At 42.9% G+C, this 14,134-nt stretch overlaps 1 protein-coding gene across 1 annotated transcript in view; it reads right to left on the reverse strand.

Moving 5' to 3' along the window:
* Window positions 1–417: 417 nt before the first annotated feature.
* Window positions 418–14,134, reverse strand: part of RHOJ (ras homolog family member J) — a 61,753-nt gene continuing 48,036 nt past the window's right edge. Inside the window, exons 3-5 of the mRNA XM_027716691.2 lie at window positions 11,718–11,882; window positions 10,533–10,628; window positions 418–9,184 (exon numbers count right to left, since the gene is read on the reverse strand). Of these exons, the coding sequence (XP_027572492.1) occupies window positions 9,038–9,184; window positions 10,533–10,628; window positions 11,718–11,882 (408 nt within the window). The 3' untranslated portion in view covers window positions 418–9,037. The remainder of the gene's footprint in view (window positions 9,185–10,532; window positions 10,629–11,717; window positions 11,883–14,134) is intronic.

The raw sequence follows: 14,134 nt of genomic DNA on the forward strand, positions 1-14,134 counted from the left end.
TTTAACTGATAGAGCAACAACCAACCACCTTAATATTGATGGAGAATGGAGAACTAAGTATCTCCAGGCCAGTCCCTGAGGGATACCCTGGGACCAGAGTGAGCTAAAGGCTATCTGCCATCAGGGAGCCAGAACTGCAATTCCCACACTTCCACCTTTCTGTGTTTCCAGGCTGCAGGGGATTTGGTCAAGCAACAGTTTCCCAAGAGGAACATGCCCCAAACAAACCTGCTGTGTCACCTCCTGTTTGACTTTCTGCAGGAAAGTGCAGGTGGTTTCAGGACAATCCAAAAGTAGCCCTGTATGTTAGTACAGGTTTTTCCTACCTGAAAAGTCCTGAAAGGTGTATATGTGATCAGCATCTGGGAAAATAAACACAACACCACACACCACACCTTCTCAAAAGGATGCTGTCAAAATACTTAGTAATACATTTATTTTGTTAAAATAAACTATGTACAATAGACGATATTAATGTGCATTACAATATACAGTAATTACATGTTTAAAAGAGGATAAACAAAAGAGTACAGAATTATGTGCTGTAAATAGGAAACTAATACTGTTTACATGATTTTTAAACTATGCAGAACAAAATCGCTGGAAAACCGAATTTCCTTGGTTTGAAATTGTATTGCTTTGACGTGAATTCTGAAGATTTGGTTAATCTTTAAAAAGAAGACATATCACTCAAAAGTCAGACATAATGTTTTAGTGCTCATCCTTTGGTTTCACCAGCCCCAGATTCCAGCAGTATTGCACACAGCAACTTTTAAGAGAGAAAAATTCAGTTGCTCACATCAAGTAAATGACTCCTTTTCTCAGCTGGCTGAGATCTGACTGATGATGCATTAGGTCCTGATCTGTGCTGAGGTCATTACATCTGATTCACAAACTCAATTATAATAACTCGTTGCACTGTTACTTTTAAGCATTGCTTAGCGAACACTTTTGAGTATTACTATAAAGTAAACACAAAAAGGAGGGAAAGAAATTTCCTTGTCTTTGTGTTCTCAGGGGAGCAGAGAATCTCTGTGCAGTGAAATGCCTGTATTTGACAAGTGCATCAACATCATAACAGGTTAAACTGGATTCAGTTATCATCGCACTGCCTCTCCCTGCTCCTCTCTGCAGCCTTCCTTGAAGTCCTCCCAGTCTCAAGGTGCTGCTGAGCTCCAGGTATCCTGGTGTGACTCCACAGAGGCACCTCTGAGCCCTTTCACCAGGCTCAATCCATAATTTTTGGGGAAGCTTGGACAACATGCTATGCCTTGCTCTGTAGCCTTTCCCACCTGGCAACCTGCGCTCACCACCTTAGGTCCCTTCTGCTCATGAGTGAAGAAGACTTTGCCAATGTCTTTCCCCTCTCACATAACTTTGTGTTATTGCTTATTAATGAATTAATATTTGCAAGTTTGGGGAGAGTTTGGGCTCATTTACTCCATACTGACAAGGCAGTTCAGTGCCTGCCAGGTCTGTAATGCAGTTAAATAGAGCAGCTGCCTATTTTTGGGGTGAAGTATTGGGAGAGATGATGTGACAGTCATACTATGGGTATGTCTTACACCCAAAGTTCTTTGACAGGCATGAGACCAAATTTTCTATGTTATCAATACAAATAACTGTTGTGTTGGAAGATCTAGAAACTGTAAATTGGTGACAACTGTTTACTCTGAGTTCATTAACCTCTGATCAAAGTCAAAATTCACCAGAGTTGATATCAGTGAGAGCTCAACCTGATCTTTGGCAAAATCAAATTGAATCTGGCATCCTGAATGGGATGAGATGAAATTAAGTGACAGCAAGGAGTGCAGTATCAAACTCAGCAAGGAAAAACATTTATCTTGAATATTACACTGTTAATGTAACTATTTTCATCTTCAGCCTAGTAGTGGTAGGAACACAGAGTTTCAAATCCAGCCTCCAAAGATCAGATCAGCAAAGTCTCCAGATGCCCCATCTCCTTTCAGGAGTCCACAACCAGCAGCCAAAAGGTATAAAAGATTCTTGGACCTGGCTCAGTGTGTCCATGTGCTCAAAGCTTGGTCAGCCAAAATAAAAGGTTAGAAAAAGAGGCAATATAAAGACTCTCAAACGTTTTCCACATTAGCCATGTGTGGACCCCATTGAAATTTTCCATTGCTTTCATAAGAATTGAAATGAAGCCAAAATACGGCATCTTTGAAAATCCCACCCTAACATTATAGTTAGAGGCAGCCAAACCCTGCATTATGTTCTGCACAATCTGGAAGGGGGTGGGGATCAGGCTCAAAGTTTTTTTTGTTACAATATTTTCAAAGTTAGAGATTTTTAACTATTGACAGCAATTCACATGGTTTTTGCTTCTTGCTCTGTGATATATGGGTTTGTGAGATAATTTTCTTTCTACAATGAGCATCTGATTATTTTTGCTGTTCTAGTGGGGTTCCTGGAACTGCCCAGGAAAAATACACTCATGGTCCCATGTTTCTGTAAGCTTTAACTGAAACAAAGAAAAGAGAATTGGAAGTTTTGTTTTCATTCTAGTTATGGACGTCCCCTTAACACCTTAAAATAAAATTCAAGTTTTAGGATCAAACTGACTAATTGTGACTCTGGTCCCTGATTTTGCAGCTCTCCCCCAAAGCAGAAGTGTAGATGTGATTCTGTTGCATTCGTGACTTCTAATTGGTGGTTTTGTCCCAACTTTTTGATGCAAAAATACTCCTGTTCCTGTTTTGTTTTGATAGGTGAAGACAGCTGAGATCACAAGCCACTACCGAAAGCAGTGGGAGGCTTTTTCCTGCTTTCAGATGGTCTTTATTCATGAAGAGGAAAATAAACATTTATAGTGGAAATTTGTCTTCATTTTTTACATAGAGCTCAAATGTGTCTAGAAGTTATCTGACGTAGGTCTCTCCATGCTCACCTCCTGTCACAGCAGATGCTCCTCCAGTCCTATAGAGTTGTGAATCAAGAAAATGTTCTGTTATTTCCAGATATGCTTTTTTTTATGTGGGATAAAACACATTACAAATTCTCCTCAGGGGAAAGGAAAATACATGGAGAAAGGCATGTGCAGCCAGATTCCTGCATTCTACCTGTTTGTTGAACAAATGGTCCCAGGGCCAACATGAGCATATGTTGATTGCTTTCCTGGAGAAGACAAATGTGCTTTTAAACAATCCTGGCTCGAGACAGAGTGATGCCACTGCAAACTATTTTTAATCCAGATGAAGTTCCAGTATGGTGAATCAAGAGGTATTTGCTGTGCCACTTGGGGAAAAAAGGTACAGAAAAAGTCATGGGCTGTAAGCAAGATATAAAAGCAGATGGGCATCTTAAATATCTGAATTAAAGGGAGAAATAGACTGCCTAGGGAAGTAGTGGAGTAGCCATTCCTGAAGGCATTCAAAAGACATATAGATGTGGCACTTAGGGACGTGGCTTAGTGCTGGGCTTAGCAGTGCTGGATTGATGGTTGGACTTGATGATCTTAGAGGTCTTTTCCAACCAAAATTATTCTGTGATTTTTGTGAGGACAGGGCAGTTTGCACAGTGAATATGCACTTGCTGGACAGATACCATTGGTGTGACTGACCACTGTGTCACTGCTGTATGTGAGGCTGGGTGCAACAGAGGCGTATATGAGGGGAGGCAGCGACAGAAATTGCTTGCAAGGACTTCTGCAACTTTTTCTAAGCTCCTGTAAAGGGTTCTCAGTTTGGATCTCTGGAGTCTTGGGACAATGTCTTGGATGGGATCTCAACAGCTTGCCGTCGATAGGAAGTGAAGCTCATGCATCCTTGTCACTGCATCCAGACAGTCACCTGTAGAGAAATGTTTGTTCCCTGTTGTTCTCTGTTTGCTACAGTGGTTTTCCCACCCTTGGTGTGGCTTTCAGCCTCTTGATGAGAGTTGCAATGCAGTGACTGTTTATGGGGGAGTCCTGCTTGGTTTGTGTGGCAGCATGGCCAAGGCTTTTCTCCTTTCCCAACTAATTTCTTGGTTCTCCTTTCCCAACCCATTTCTTGGTTCTGCTCCACCACACTTCCTTAGAGATGGCAGATACCACACAGATTATGGTGCTTAGCATGACAGACCACCAAGTGACTTGTGGAGTGTGCAGGGAATGGAAAACCACGGCTTTTTGTGGAACACAGGCCACCAGTACTAGAGCAGCTGGAAGAGATTTTGTTGTAGGTTAACTACAGGGCAGGTCACAATGGCCATATTCAGCCTCTCTCCTTTATATGAGCAGTGTCAGTGGGATTGAATGAGAAATGAGGAAGTTGGAGACAGTTCCTTGTGAAGTAAGATTCTCTTCTGCAGGAGGAAGACTGCCAAAATCTGTCTCTTTAATAAAAGTATTTGGAATAATGTTATTTCATGTCAAGATGCAGCAGTATATTTAATTCTGTGTTTATTGTGAATTGAAACAGTGCTTTGAAAGACAAAAAAGGTGAGAAATATCAATGTCAGCTGCTGAAACGATTGTTTTGATTGTCATTCTGGACTTGGAGTGAATTCTGTAGTTTCCACCAGCAAGAAGAATAATTTTATCAGGACCAGTGCGTGTGGATATCGAGGGAAAGACTCACATCCTGCCTCATGCAAGGCAATGAGAGGCAAGAGCTTGTAGTTGGTTGTTCTCTCCAAGCTATACATTACTGTAACAGTAGTTATTTATATTAGAGAGAAGGCCTGGGACCATATGGCACATAGGAGAACCAGGGTGAGCTCATCTTGAGAACTGCTCACCACCACTCCTGGATGATGTAAGTACATGGGATGTATATCCTGTTGAACAAACAAGGATGGACCTACGTAGGGTTAGAGCATTGTTTCTGTATTTTCCCCAGGTTTTCTGAGCTCTGGGAGGCACAGGACAAACTGTGGAAATCTTTGTGGGGCCTCCTTCAAGTCATGCTGGAAGTGGCAGGATTGTCCCAGTTCCATCAGCCTGGTGTTTTTGCAGGGCTCTGGAGGGCAGAGGCATCTGTGGGTTGTTTAATGATGATATATGATATAAGGTTTTGTGTGAGATATCTCTCAAATACATAATACCTCTAATATCTCCTTGCAGGAGTTTACATGAAAATACTTAAGGAACTCTGTTTGGAACTGGAACTTCAGGTTAAGAACTCCTGGTAGAACATTATGGTTTCAGAAGAGGCTAAAGGAGATGGGTTTTACAGGATCTAGCAGGTTTCCTGTAAGTTGTGAGTGCTTTTGAAATGACAGGAGACTATTAGCACAGGCAGGTCTGTCAAGAAAGGTTTTGACATCAGCTGCAGTAAGAGGATGTTGTCGAATAGGTTCCAGGGATGGTTTATAACCTTTATGACTCTCCTTAACTGTGTTCCTTTGAAGGTGAAATTGGGATCTGATTTCTAGCTCATCTTACAGTGAGAAAACCCATCTGCTTCCACCTGGCAATCCTGTATTGATTTTCTTTCCTTGTTACTAATGGCGCTTGAAAATAACTTCGAGTTTATATCTGTGGCCTTATGCCTGTGCTTGCACTGTGTCTGGTGTTGTGATATTTCTGAAAATAAGCTTTGCTGCCTGTTCACACACCATCTGTTGGCTTTTAGAGAAGGTATTAGGTATGACTTGCCAGAGAGTCAATGAATCTCCTTACATCCTACAATCTCTTTCTAAAACCTATTGACCTGTGGTAGCTCTGCAACCCCAAAATAATAGTGTAACAGGGCAGATCCTTAAGTAAGTGCCACATTCCATGGATAAGTGTGTGTACGTAACCTAAGACAGCAGTAATGTTTATGGGACCTGCATTAACCATGGCTATTTTTAAAACATTTATTTTTGTTGGAAGAAAAATTAAAAATAAATGGAGTGCAGAGGCCTTTTCTCAGCGGACTGTGATCACTCTCCCTCCCTTGCAGCTCCCAGATGTCAAATTTTGGTCAAGATCAGCTTGAAAAACTTGAAATTTTACTGCCTCACAAACTTGATATGCTCCATTTTGTAAGTGCAAATAAACCCCTGCTTAGTCTTAACATTTTTGTATGCATATTAGCACTTTTCTATCTACTTTCTCCATGCAATGATGTGTTCAGGGTGCTGTAGATTAACACATTAGGACAGTAGCATTTTAGCTTCTACATCACCATATATTTTGTAGTTAGCTTTCCTCAAATCCCATTTGATTTTTGATTCTATTCCCAATCCTATGCCATCCAATTAGTATTAATAACTATCCCTGGTACTTAGTGGCCCACAGAAGTACCCTTTGATTATTTGTGGCTTTCCCTAATGCATGCTGGGATGTTATACTGCACTTTTGCAGTGTGCTCATTATGTTATGATGAGATCAGCTGTCACTCTAGATTTCTATTTCCTCTGCATTTTGTGAAGCTCTAAGAATACCTGGCAGCTCCAACCTGAGTGCTTGCATTGTGCTCCAGCTAAACCAGACTTCACTTACTTCAACCAGACACTTGTACATGGACTCTACAGCAACCTACATGAGCTAAAACAATTTCCCTAATTTATTTCCACTGAAGTAAATGGCAACACAGTGAAGATATATTTTTTTCTCTGAAATGTGTTGAAAGCTTTTTTTTTGGTTTCAGTGGATTTCTAGTCCTGTTGTAAGCCAACAACCATTACCTAAATATTAATTTCTTTAATCCACTCCTAGTTCTCCTCATACTCTCCTAATATCTCTTTACACGTTACAGTTCAGCTGATTGCCAGTGTCCCGGTGGGGTGAACACTCACTGCTCTGCCTGGGGATGGCAACAAACTCTGTGGCACAGCACAGATCCCTGCACTGGGCTTTGGAACTGTCCTTCCTCTGAGCTGGGCTTTAGCAGCCAGGCCATCTGAAGCAAATGTTTGGGAACAAACATAAAACCAAACATAAAATATGCACAGAAAAAAAGCCAGCAGTGAGGACAACTTTCTTTTGTCTGCCTTTGGTTTAGCACAGCTGTGCTTTCATCCATGTTTGTGTGCAGTGGGAAAGGGATGGTGAGTGGAAGCCATCAGGTAACAGCAACAAGGCATTTGCCTTGAGTCTGATTGCTTTTGTCAGAGAGAACTGCTGATTTATAACCAGAAATGTGTCAGAGCTTGTTTCTGTAGGTGTCCAGGGTAAATTGGGGGTGGAACTAAATGATCTTTAGGGTCACTTCCATTGCAAACTGTTCCATGATTCTATGAAATGGAATTTGTGCTAAAGGAGGAGCTTGGATCCGTAAACCTCGATGACAGCAGGACTGGGCACTGCATCAGACTTGGCCCCTTCCCTGTGCTGAGGGTGCAGTTTCCTGTTGTCCTGCTGAAGTCACTCATTACTCCAAGCAACACCAGCTCTGTAGTTCACCAGCTTTTCTGATGACATGTGTGTACTCAGCTGCTGTGCTTCCAGAGACGAGAGGGCTGGCAGTCTTACGGGATAGGGTGTGTGGGGGCGCAGGGCATGTGACCCCAGGCTGGGAGGGTGCACTACTGGTACTTTCTCACTCCAGGCACTTCTGGAAATGCTGGCTACTGCTTTTGCAAGGAGTCACATCAGACATCTTCAAATCTGTATGTGCTGGGTACTGTGATTTCCTGTTTGGGGAATGAAATCCATGACAAGACAGTCTCATGGCACTGCCCAGGTACCCGAAGGCAGCTGCAAATAACAAGATGCACTTCGAGTTCACCTCTGAGTGCCTGTGTTGCTGTGATGTGCAAAACTACAGGATCTCTGGAGAGGTTTTAGCAAAAAGGCACGCTTTCTCCAGCAGCAAAGGGAGTTCACAGGCATCTTCCCTTCTCTTTTGGGCTGGACTTCCCATCTCCATGCTGCTGGCTGTCATTTGCCACTCATGGGAAAGTTCACTCCTGAGGACTGCAAGCCATGCTGCAAATAAAGCATCACTCTCCTTGAAGATGGAAAAATGGGAAGGAAGAAAGAAAGAAGCAATCAAAGGGAGGAGGGAGACTACAATAAGTCAACGTTTGCAATCACTTTGATGAGGTTTTTTACAGAAATGCTCCACAAAAAAAGATAATCATAAGGCAACTGGATCACCTTAAAGCACTTAAAGTCAGTACGACCTTTGGCTTTTTGGTTATTGCTATTTTTGGCTGTTGGGTGAGATGTAGAAATCCAGCTGATCTATAAGGTAAATTCTCAGTTGCCATGGCAATGTGTCTCGTTCATGTTCTCAGCTGGAAGGGAGATTGTTCCACGCTGCTATTCCATGTCTAGGGCAATGTTCTTTGGTGGCAGAATTTCTTTGTTTCAGTTCATTAATGATACAACTCTGTTCTTCCTTTCCCAGCTTATGGAAACATGGCTCAGCCTGAATGTTCTCCTGTAAAAATACAGTTATTTGCATTTTTTTTTGTTATAAGAACATTCCTTAAGTCTGGAGGTAAATGTTGGTCCATTTTGGTAGCTTGTGTGCAGCAACATCCTGATGCTGTGAAGTTTCACCATTAAGTGAAAATAAACTGGAATCACTCCACCTTTGCTTCCATGTGGTTTGAACAAACTAAAGTATCTCTTGAACTAGTAAGTCTTATAAAAGAAAAGTAATTTTAAAGTACATCCTACCTATGGTGTATATCTTACATATTAGACTTCTACAGATCTCCACGTACTTTCGTCAATTTAGATTTGATTACTAAGTACTGCAAATTCCTAATTTTGATCAATTCTTACTTAAGGCCACAAATGGAGTTTCTCCTGTTTCTTTTACAGCCTTTAATTCTTTGTTTAGCCACATGCCACCTTCACCTTATTCCTAAGGTGAAGACCCAGGCAGGAGCAGGCATCCTGGTTTCTGTTGGCTCGGTTCAGTCTGTAGTAGTGGGAACAGGCTACGTACAGCTCTGGAGGGTTAGGAAAGCACAGAGACATGAGTTGGCCTAGTGTGATACAGCTTGGAGGTTTCACAGAATGGAGGGCTCCTGTATTTGGGTAAGAAGGACCCTTTTCTGGTCATGTTCCCCATTTCAGTTGCATGTGACCTTCATTGCCTTTCTAACCTGCTTGGTTTCATTGAACTCAGCTCGCTTCTCTTTCCAAGCGACTTCACACGAGGGTGCAGCATCTGTGGCACTTTGCACAGCGCTTCTTCTTCTTCTTGGGGTGGAAAATGGTCATGATTGCCTCGTCAAAGACAGTCTTAAGGCCTTTCTGTGTGAGGGCTGAGCACTCCAGATAGCACTGTGCTCCAATCTGAAAGAGAAGAGGAAAAAGTGGAGTACCCACTGCTGGGAAAGACAAAGTGACTGTTCCAGCATCTTTCTATGCACACATGTGTCCTGTCTCAGAGAGAAGCCAAGACCTTTAGAAAGGGGGTCAGGTCATTGTCTGTTTTATATCTGGCTGCCTGTGAGATGAAGGGACAAGGCAGGTGGTCATCCTGAGCAAGGGAGCAGGAATAAGCATCAACAAGTCTCTCGCCACAGCGCATAATGGGGAGCAGGAATTCCCTGCACAGCTCTCCAGAGGGAGTTGGACCAGGAGCTTGGCCTCCTGCCTGTGCAGCTGGGGAAGGTTTCAAAGAGACGCTTATTTCAAAGAGACGCTGAACCCCTTCATATACTTGACTCTTCTCCCCTGACTTGTCACTCTTATGTCCTGCCTCCTCCTCCAACGCCAGGGAGCTGTTACCTGGTGAGGACTTCCAGCTGGTTTCTGGGAACAGGGAAGCATCATTTTAAGATGGGATTCTCCTGGGGATGCTGGCATGACACAAACACACACAGTGGCCTGGGAATGCAGCCTCAGCTTATTCAGCAACCTTGTGGCTTACTCATCTTGTTCTGCTGTTGGATGCTCTTGCTGGCCTTTGAGGGCCAGGGCCAACAACAGCAAGGGGACCATATAAGGTGGACAAGGCTGGGGTCCAGAATCCTGCATTCCAGGGCTTGGGGAGGGCTTTTATCCCTCTTCGTTCCTGGGGGAAATGTGCAATATCACAGAAACCTTGGGAATACCTTCTCTGCTGCTTGAGGTGCAAAGGATAAGTGAGAATCAAGTTGTCTGTGCTTTTGCAAGGGATAGGGATGAGTTTGACGTGAGGTGGCTGCAGAGAGGGTTTTGCCATATGCAGCTCCTGGCAGAACCCTGAACAGGAAACACTTGACTTAAGTAAAATAGGCAGTAAAATCTGTTTTGATGCCCATTTGCCACCTGCTGCCCTGTATACCTTGATGCTTTGCTTTAGAGCTGGGTCACAACACCAAGCCTGACAGAATTCAAGAAATGTTTGGACAATTCTCTCAGGCACATGGTGTGATTTTTGGAGTTGTCCTGTGTATGGCCAGGAGTTGGACTCGATGGTCTTTTTGGGTCCCTTCCAGCTTAGGATGTTCTACAATTTTTTGATTCAGCTGGGTATGGCAGCAGAAGTGCAGGCTCAGGGGTTGCAATGAGTGCCTGGGTCCAGCCTGCTTGAACAGAGGCTTTAATCTCTGTCTAGGACCACCAACACGCCCTGGAGAAGTTCACCTTGAATGAAACAAACCCAGTGGAAAAGTGTGATCAGTGGATTTCATGGGACCTCAGGAAAAGCTCTTACCTCCTTTGCTAACTTCACCCCGTGCTCGTAGGTGAGTGGTTTCTCCTTCATGTAAAGCAGCCGTGCCAAAGTTTTGGGATCATCCCGGAGATCAATCTAGTAGAAAATACACAAACTCTGTGCTGTAATTCTTAAGGCAGATATTCATAGCTTTACAGACCCAGATAAAGGCATCTGTCCTCTCCCAGTGCATCTTGGAAAGTGTTGGGAGAAGCCTGAGCCCTACTGACAGGGGAGGCTGCTGCGACCCTGCACTGCATCACCAAAAACCACCCTGACAGGCCAGACAGACACAGCTCAGTCTGACTGACTTGAAACAAAATCCTTTTTTTCCATGGAAAACATCAAAGTGAAGTATTCTGGCATTTCAAACTCATCCACTTTCAGAGTGTGTGATCCAAAGGGTAATACTTTTATTTTTAAATGGGTGTTTCAGATTATTATTCCAGTTTAGAAAACAAAGCCAGCGTTTGAATGAATGACCTTTCCTATGGCATGAAGATTTTGGTTTTGACCAGAATTTGATCTGTTTCTCTAACTTGGCTTAGGTTACTCTCCAGTGTTCTGACATTTTCCAGAGAGTTGTATCCCTGCTCTCACATTCTCTAGTCACTCTGTGTCTTGGAAGCAAACCCATATTTAAGGGATTTTTATTTGATTGATAAATTTATAGATTTTAAGACCAAAATAAAGTGGTTTGATCATTCAGTCTAACAATCACTATAACACAAGCAGGATGGTGACTCCCTAGTTGCAATGTTGATGTAAAAGCATGAAGGGAGGCTACTTCCTTCCCATGTCTCTAAGTCATTTGGTTAATTATTCCCATTCTTAAAATTTAGTTTGAAGTTTAGCTTCTGCTTTTAACCACAGACTTTGATGTTTTTTTCCCCTCACTGAAGGCCTGTATGAAATCTTTTCTCCCTATAGGTATTTATGCCTTGTTGCCACATTAATATACATTTGGATAAAAAGATGAAATGAGTTCTGCCCGTCCAGACATCTGCATGTTGGTTTCCGTTCCCAATCCATGAGTTTTCCTCCAGTGGGAAAATCTGACTGCATTTCACATAAGACATTCACAATAGGAGACCTTTCCACAGAATTCAGCCTCCTGCCACCCCTGGGTTGAGTAGGATCACCCTCTCTATGAAGCCCCCCCCCAGTGCTCAGGAGAAGAATTACCTGTGTTCCTATGAGGACATAAGGCACGTTGGGCATGCAGACTTTCAGCTCAGGCACCCACTCCTCCTGGACATTGTGGTAGGAGGCAGGATTCACCACCGAGAAGCAGATCAAGAACACGTCTGTGTTGGGGTAGGACAGGGGTCTCAGCTGGTTGTAGTCCTCCTGCCAGGGGAGAACAGCAAGAGTGTTATGAGGTGGGGATGACAGCAGATGGGGGCATTGTGTTGGCTCCACGTTGGCTCTTGATGAAGTGTTCAACAGTTCTAACCTTCAGGGAGCTGCTGAGGGTGAAACCACCCCTTGTGAGACTAGGGGGCTGATTTGTCAACATCTTTATCCAAAAGAGCTGAAAGTTGCCCCCTTCCTGGAAGTGTTCAAGGCCAGGTTGGACAGGGCTGTGATAACCTGGTCTAGGGAAAGGTGTCCACCTCCACGGCAGGGAGGTTGGATTTAGATAATCCTGAACGTCTCTTCCAACTAAATCATTCTATGATTCTGTGAACACGTTTTGTTTGGGTGTGTATTATCCATGGAGATGTTGGTGCAGAGGCTAAATGTTAAATGTTAGTGCATTTGGTACCATCACAGTCTGCTGCACCAATGTGTCAGTCAGCAGAAGACACTCATATTGAAAGCAGATCAAATCCAGCCTGTAGTGCCTGGGTACATCACTGTGGGAGATTTAGTGTTTCCACGGGCCATGGACAGGAGAAGGGAGATGTTTTCTCTATGGGCTAGTAGCAGAGAGGGTAAATTTTCAAACAGCTCAAAGCACAGCTGTGTTGTGTCATGAGCTGGCTTTGATAGCTGAGTTTCAAGGAGGAATTTAAGTCTGTTTTCAGGCTTGAGAAGTTGAGAGCAAGCATGTGAAAGGGGTAGTCTGACACTGAGAGCATATGTAGCTGTGTCTGGTGGGTACTGTTCAATGAAACCTGCTAGAAAGTTTCAGTGCAATGAAACAGATGCTTTTTGAAGGGGATACATCTGTTTTGAAGGCCTTTTTGGGAGGTCCAGGTTCGAGAAAGGGGAAAGGAACACAAAGTTGGAGTGTGGGAAACAATAATACATGCTGCTGTCAAGCCTGACTGAGATCTAGATCTGCAGTTTATAGTTTCTGCATTCTGGGCAAGTCTCAAATCTCTGCAGTCTGGTCACTTTTGTTTTTAACTGTATGAAAACTCAACTGCTGCAGATTTGTTTTGCAGATACTAAATAGTTAATAAAGGAAATAAAGCTAATAAAAGGGTGAAAAAAAGATACCCAGGTGCTGTTGCCTAGAATTGAGAACTTTTATTCTAGGTAGGAAAAAAAAACACATTAGGGGCAGGAGCAATACAAGCTGCTCTCTGTCCTGCAGGAGAAAGTGATGCAGGGCTATATCAGTGTGTGCCCAGATGAGATGGTGTTTTAGTTCAGCCTTAATTCTGCCTTGCTGTGGATGAGTCAACAAATGAGAGGGTTTAATCCTGAGTTGAGACTGGAAAATCTTCTTTCTGAAGTATTTTGTTCATTGACTATACAGTCATAAGTTGACCCATATTAGTTCTGAATGGAAACTAGATTCCAAAATATACTCATGAATTATGTAAAAAGAGTCTTCTCCAACTGTTTCTAAAAAAACCACCCAAAACCTTATTTTTTTATTCTGAAAGGAAGTATGAGGCCAAATGTAGCTCTGTCTCATTAAAAAGTTTAAAGAAGCATCCTAAAACACAAACGAAATATTTTGTTTTGTTAAACTGAATCTTCATTGTCCCAAGCCCACTTTGACAGGAAGAGTAAATTCCCAGTTACTACCTCCAGCCCTCACAGACACAGTATTTGGGGTAAAGCCAGAGTATTTTTCAGCTGACCTATGTCTGTCTTTCCAGTGGCATAGAAAGTGTTGATCTGAAGATGGATTTACAAGAAAAGAGGAGGTGTTTCTGGATATATCACCTCCAAAGAAAGTGGATTCTCCATGTTCAGAGTACAGTAAGAAAAAACCCTCAGAGATGTTTGTGGGAATATCAGTGATGCAGTTCATGAAGAAGTAAAGTTGGTGAAAGGACATGTGTATGAGGCTCTGGAGATGTCACCCAGCTCCCAGCAGAGGAGTTAATAGAGGCAAAGTGATGGGATGGGATCAACAGAGCAATTGCATCACAGAGATGAACAGGTTTTATGTAAATATTGTGTGTTAGGAAGGCCTGGCCTGATTAGGGAAAGTTATTTTAATCCAGAAGATCCAACCTGAGATTAAGTATGTCTGTGGCTCAGCCAACACAGACTGATACCGGCAAAAGCCTTTTCTGTATTTTCTGTTTAATTGCTGCAAATCAGGCTCCTGAACCAGCCACACGATGGCAGCAAGCCCTCAAGAAATCCTCATTTAGGATTTTTTGGAAAGAAATTGGCTAAATATAGACAGTTTC

This window comes from Pipra filicauda, unplaced genomic scaffold (assembly GCF_003945595.2).
Source record: "Pipra filicauda isolate LSUMZ 115617 unplaced genomic scaffold, ASM394559v2 scaffold151_size3305965_pilon, whole genome shotgun sequence".
NCBI lineage: Eukaryota > Metazoa > Chordata > Aves > Passeriformes > Pipridae > Pipra > Pipra filicauda.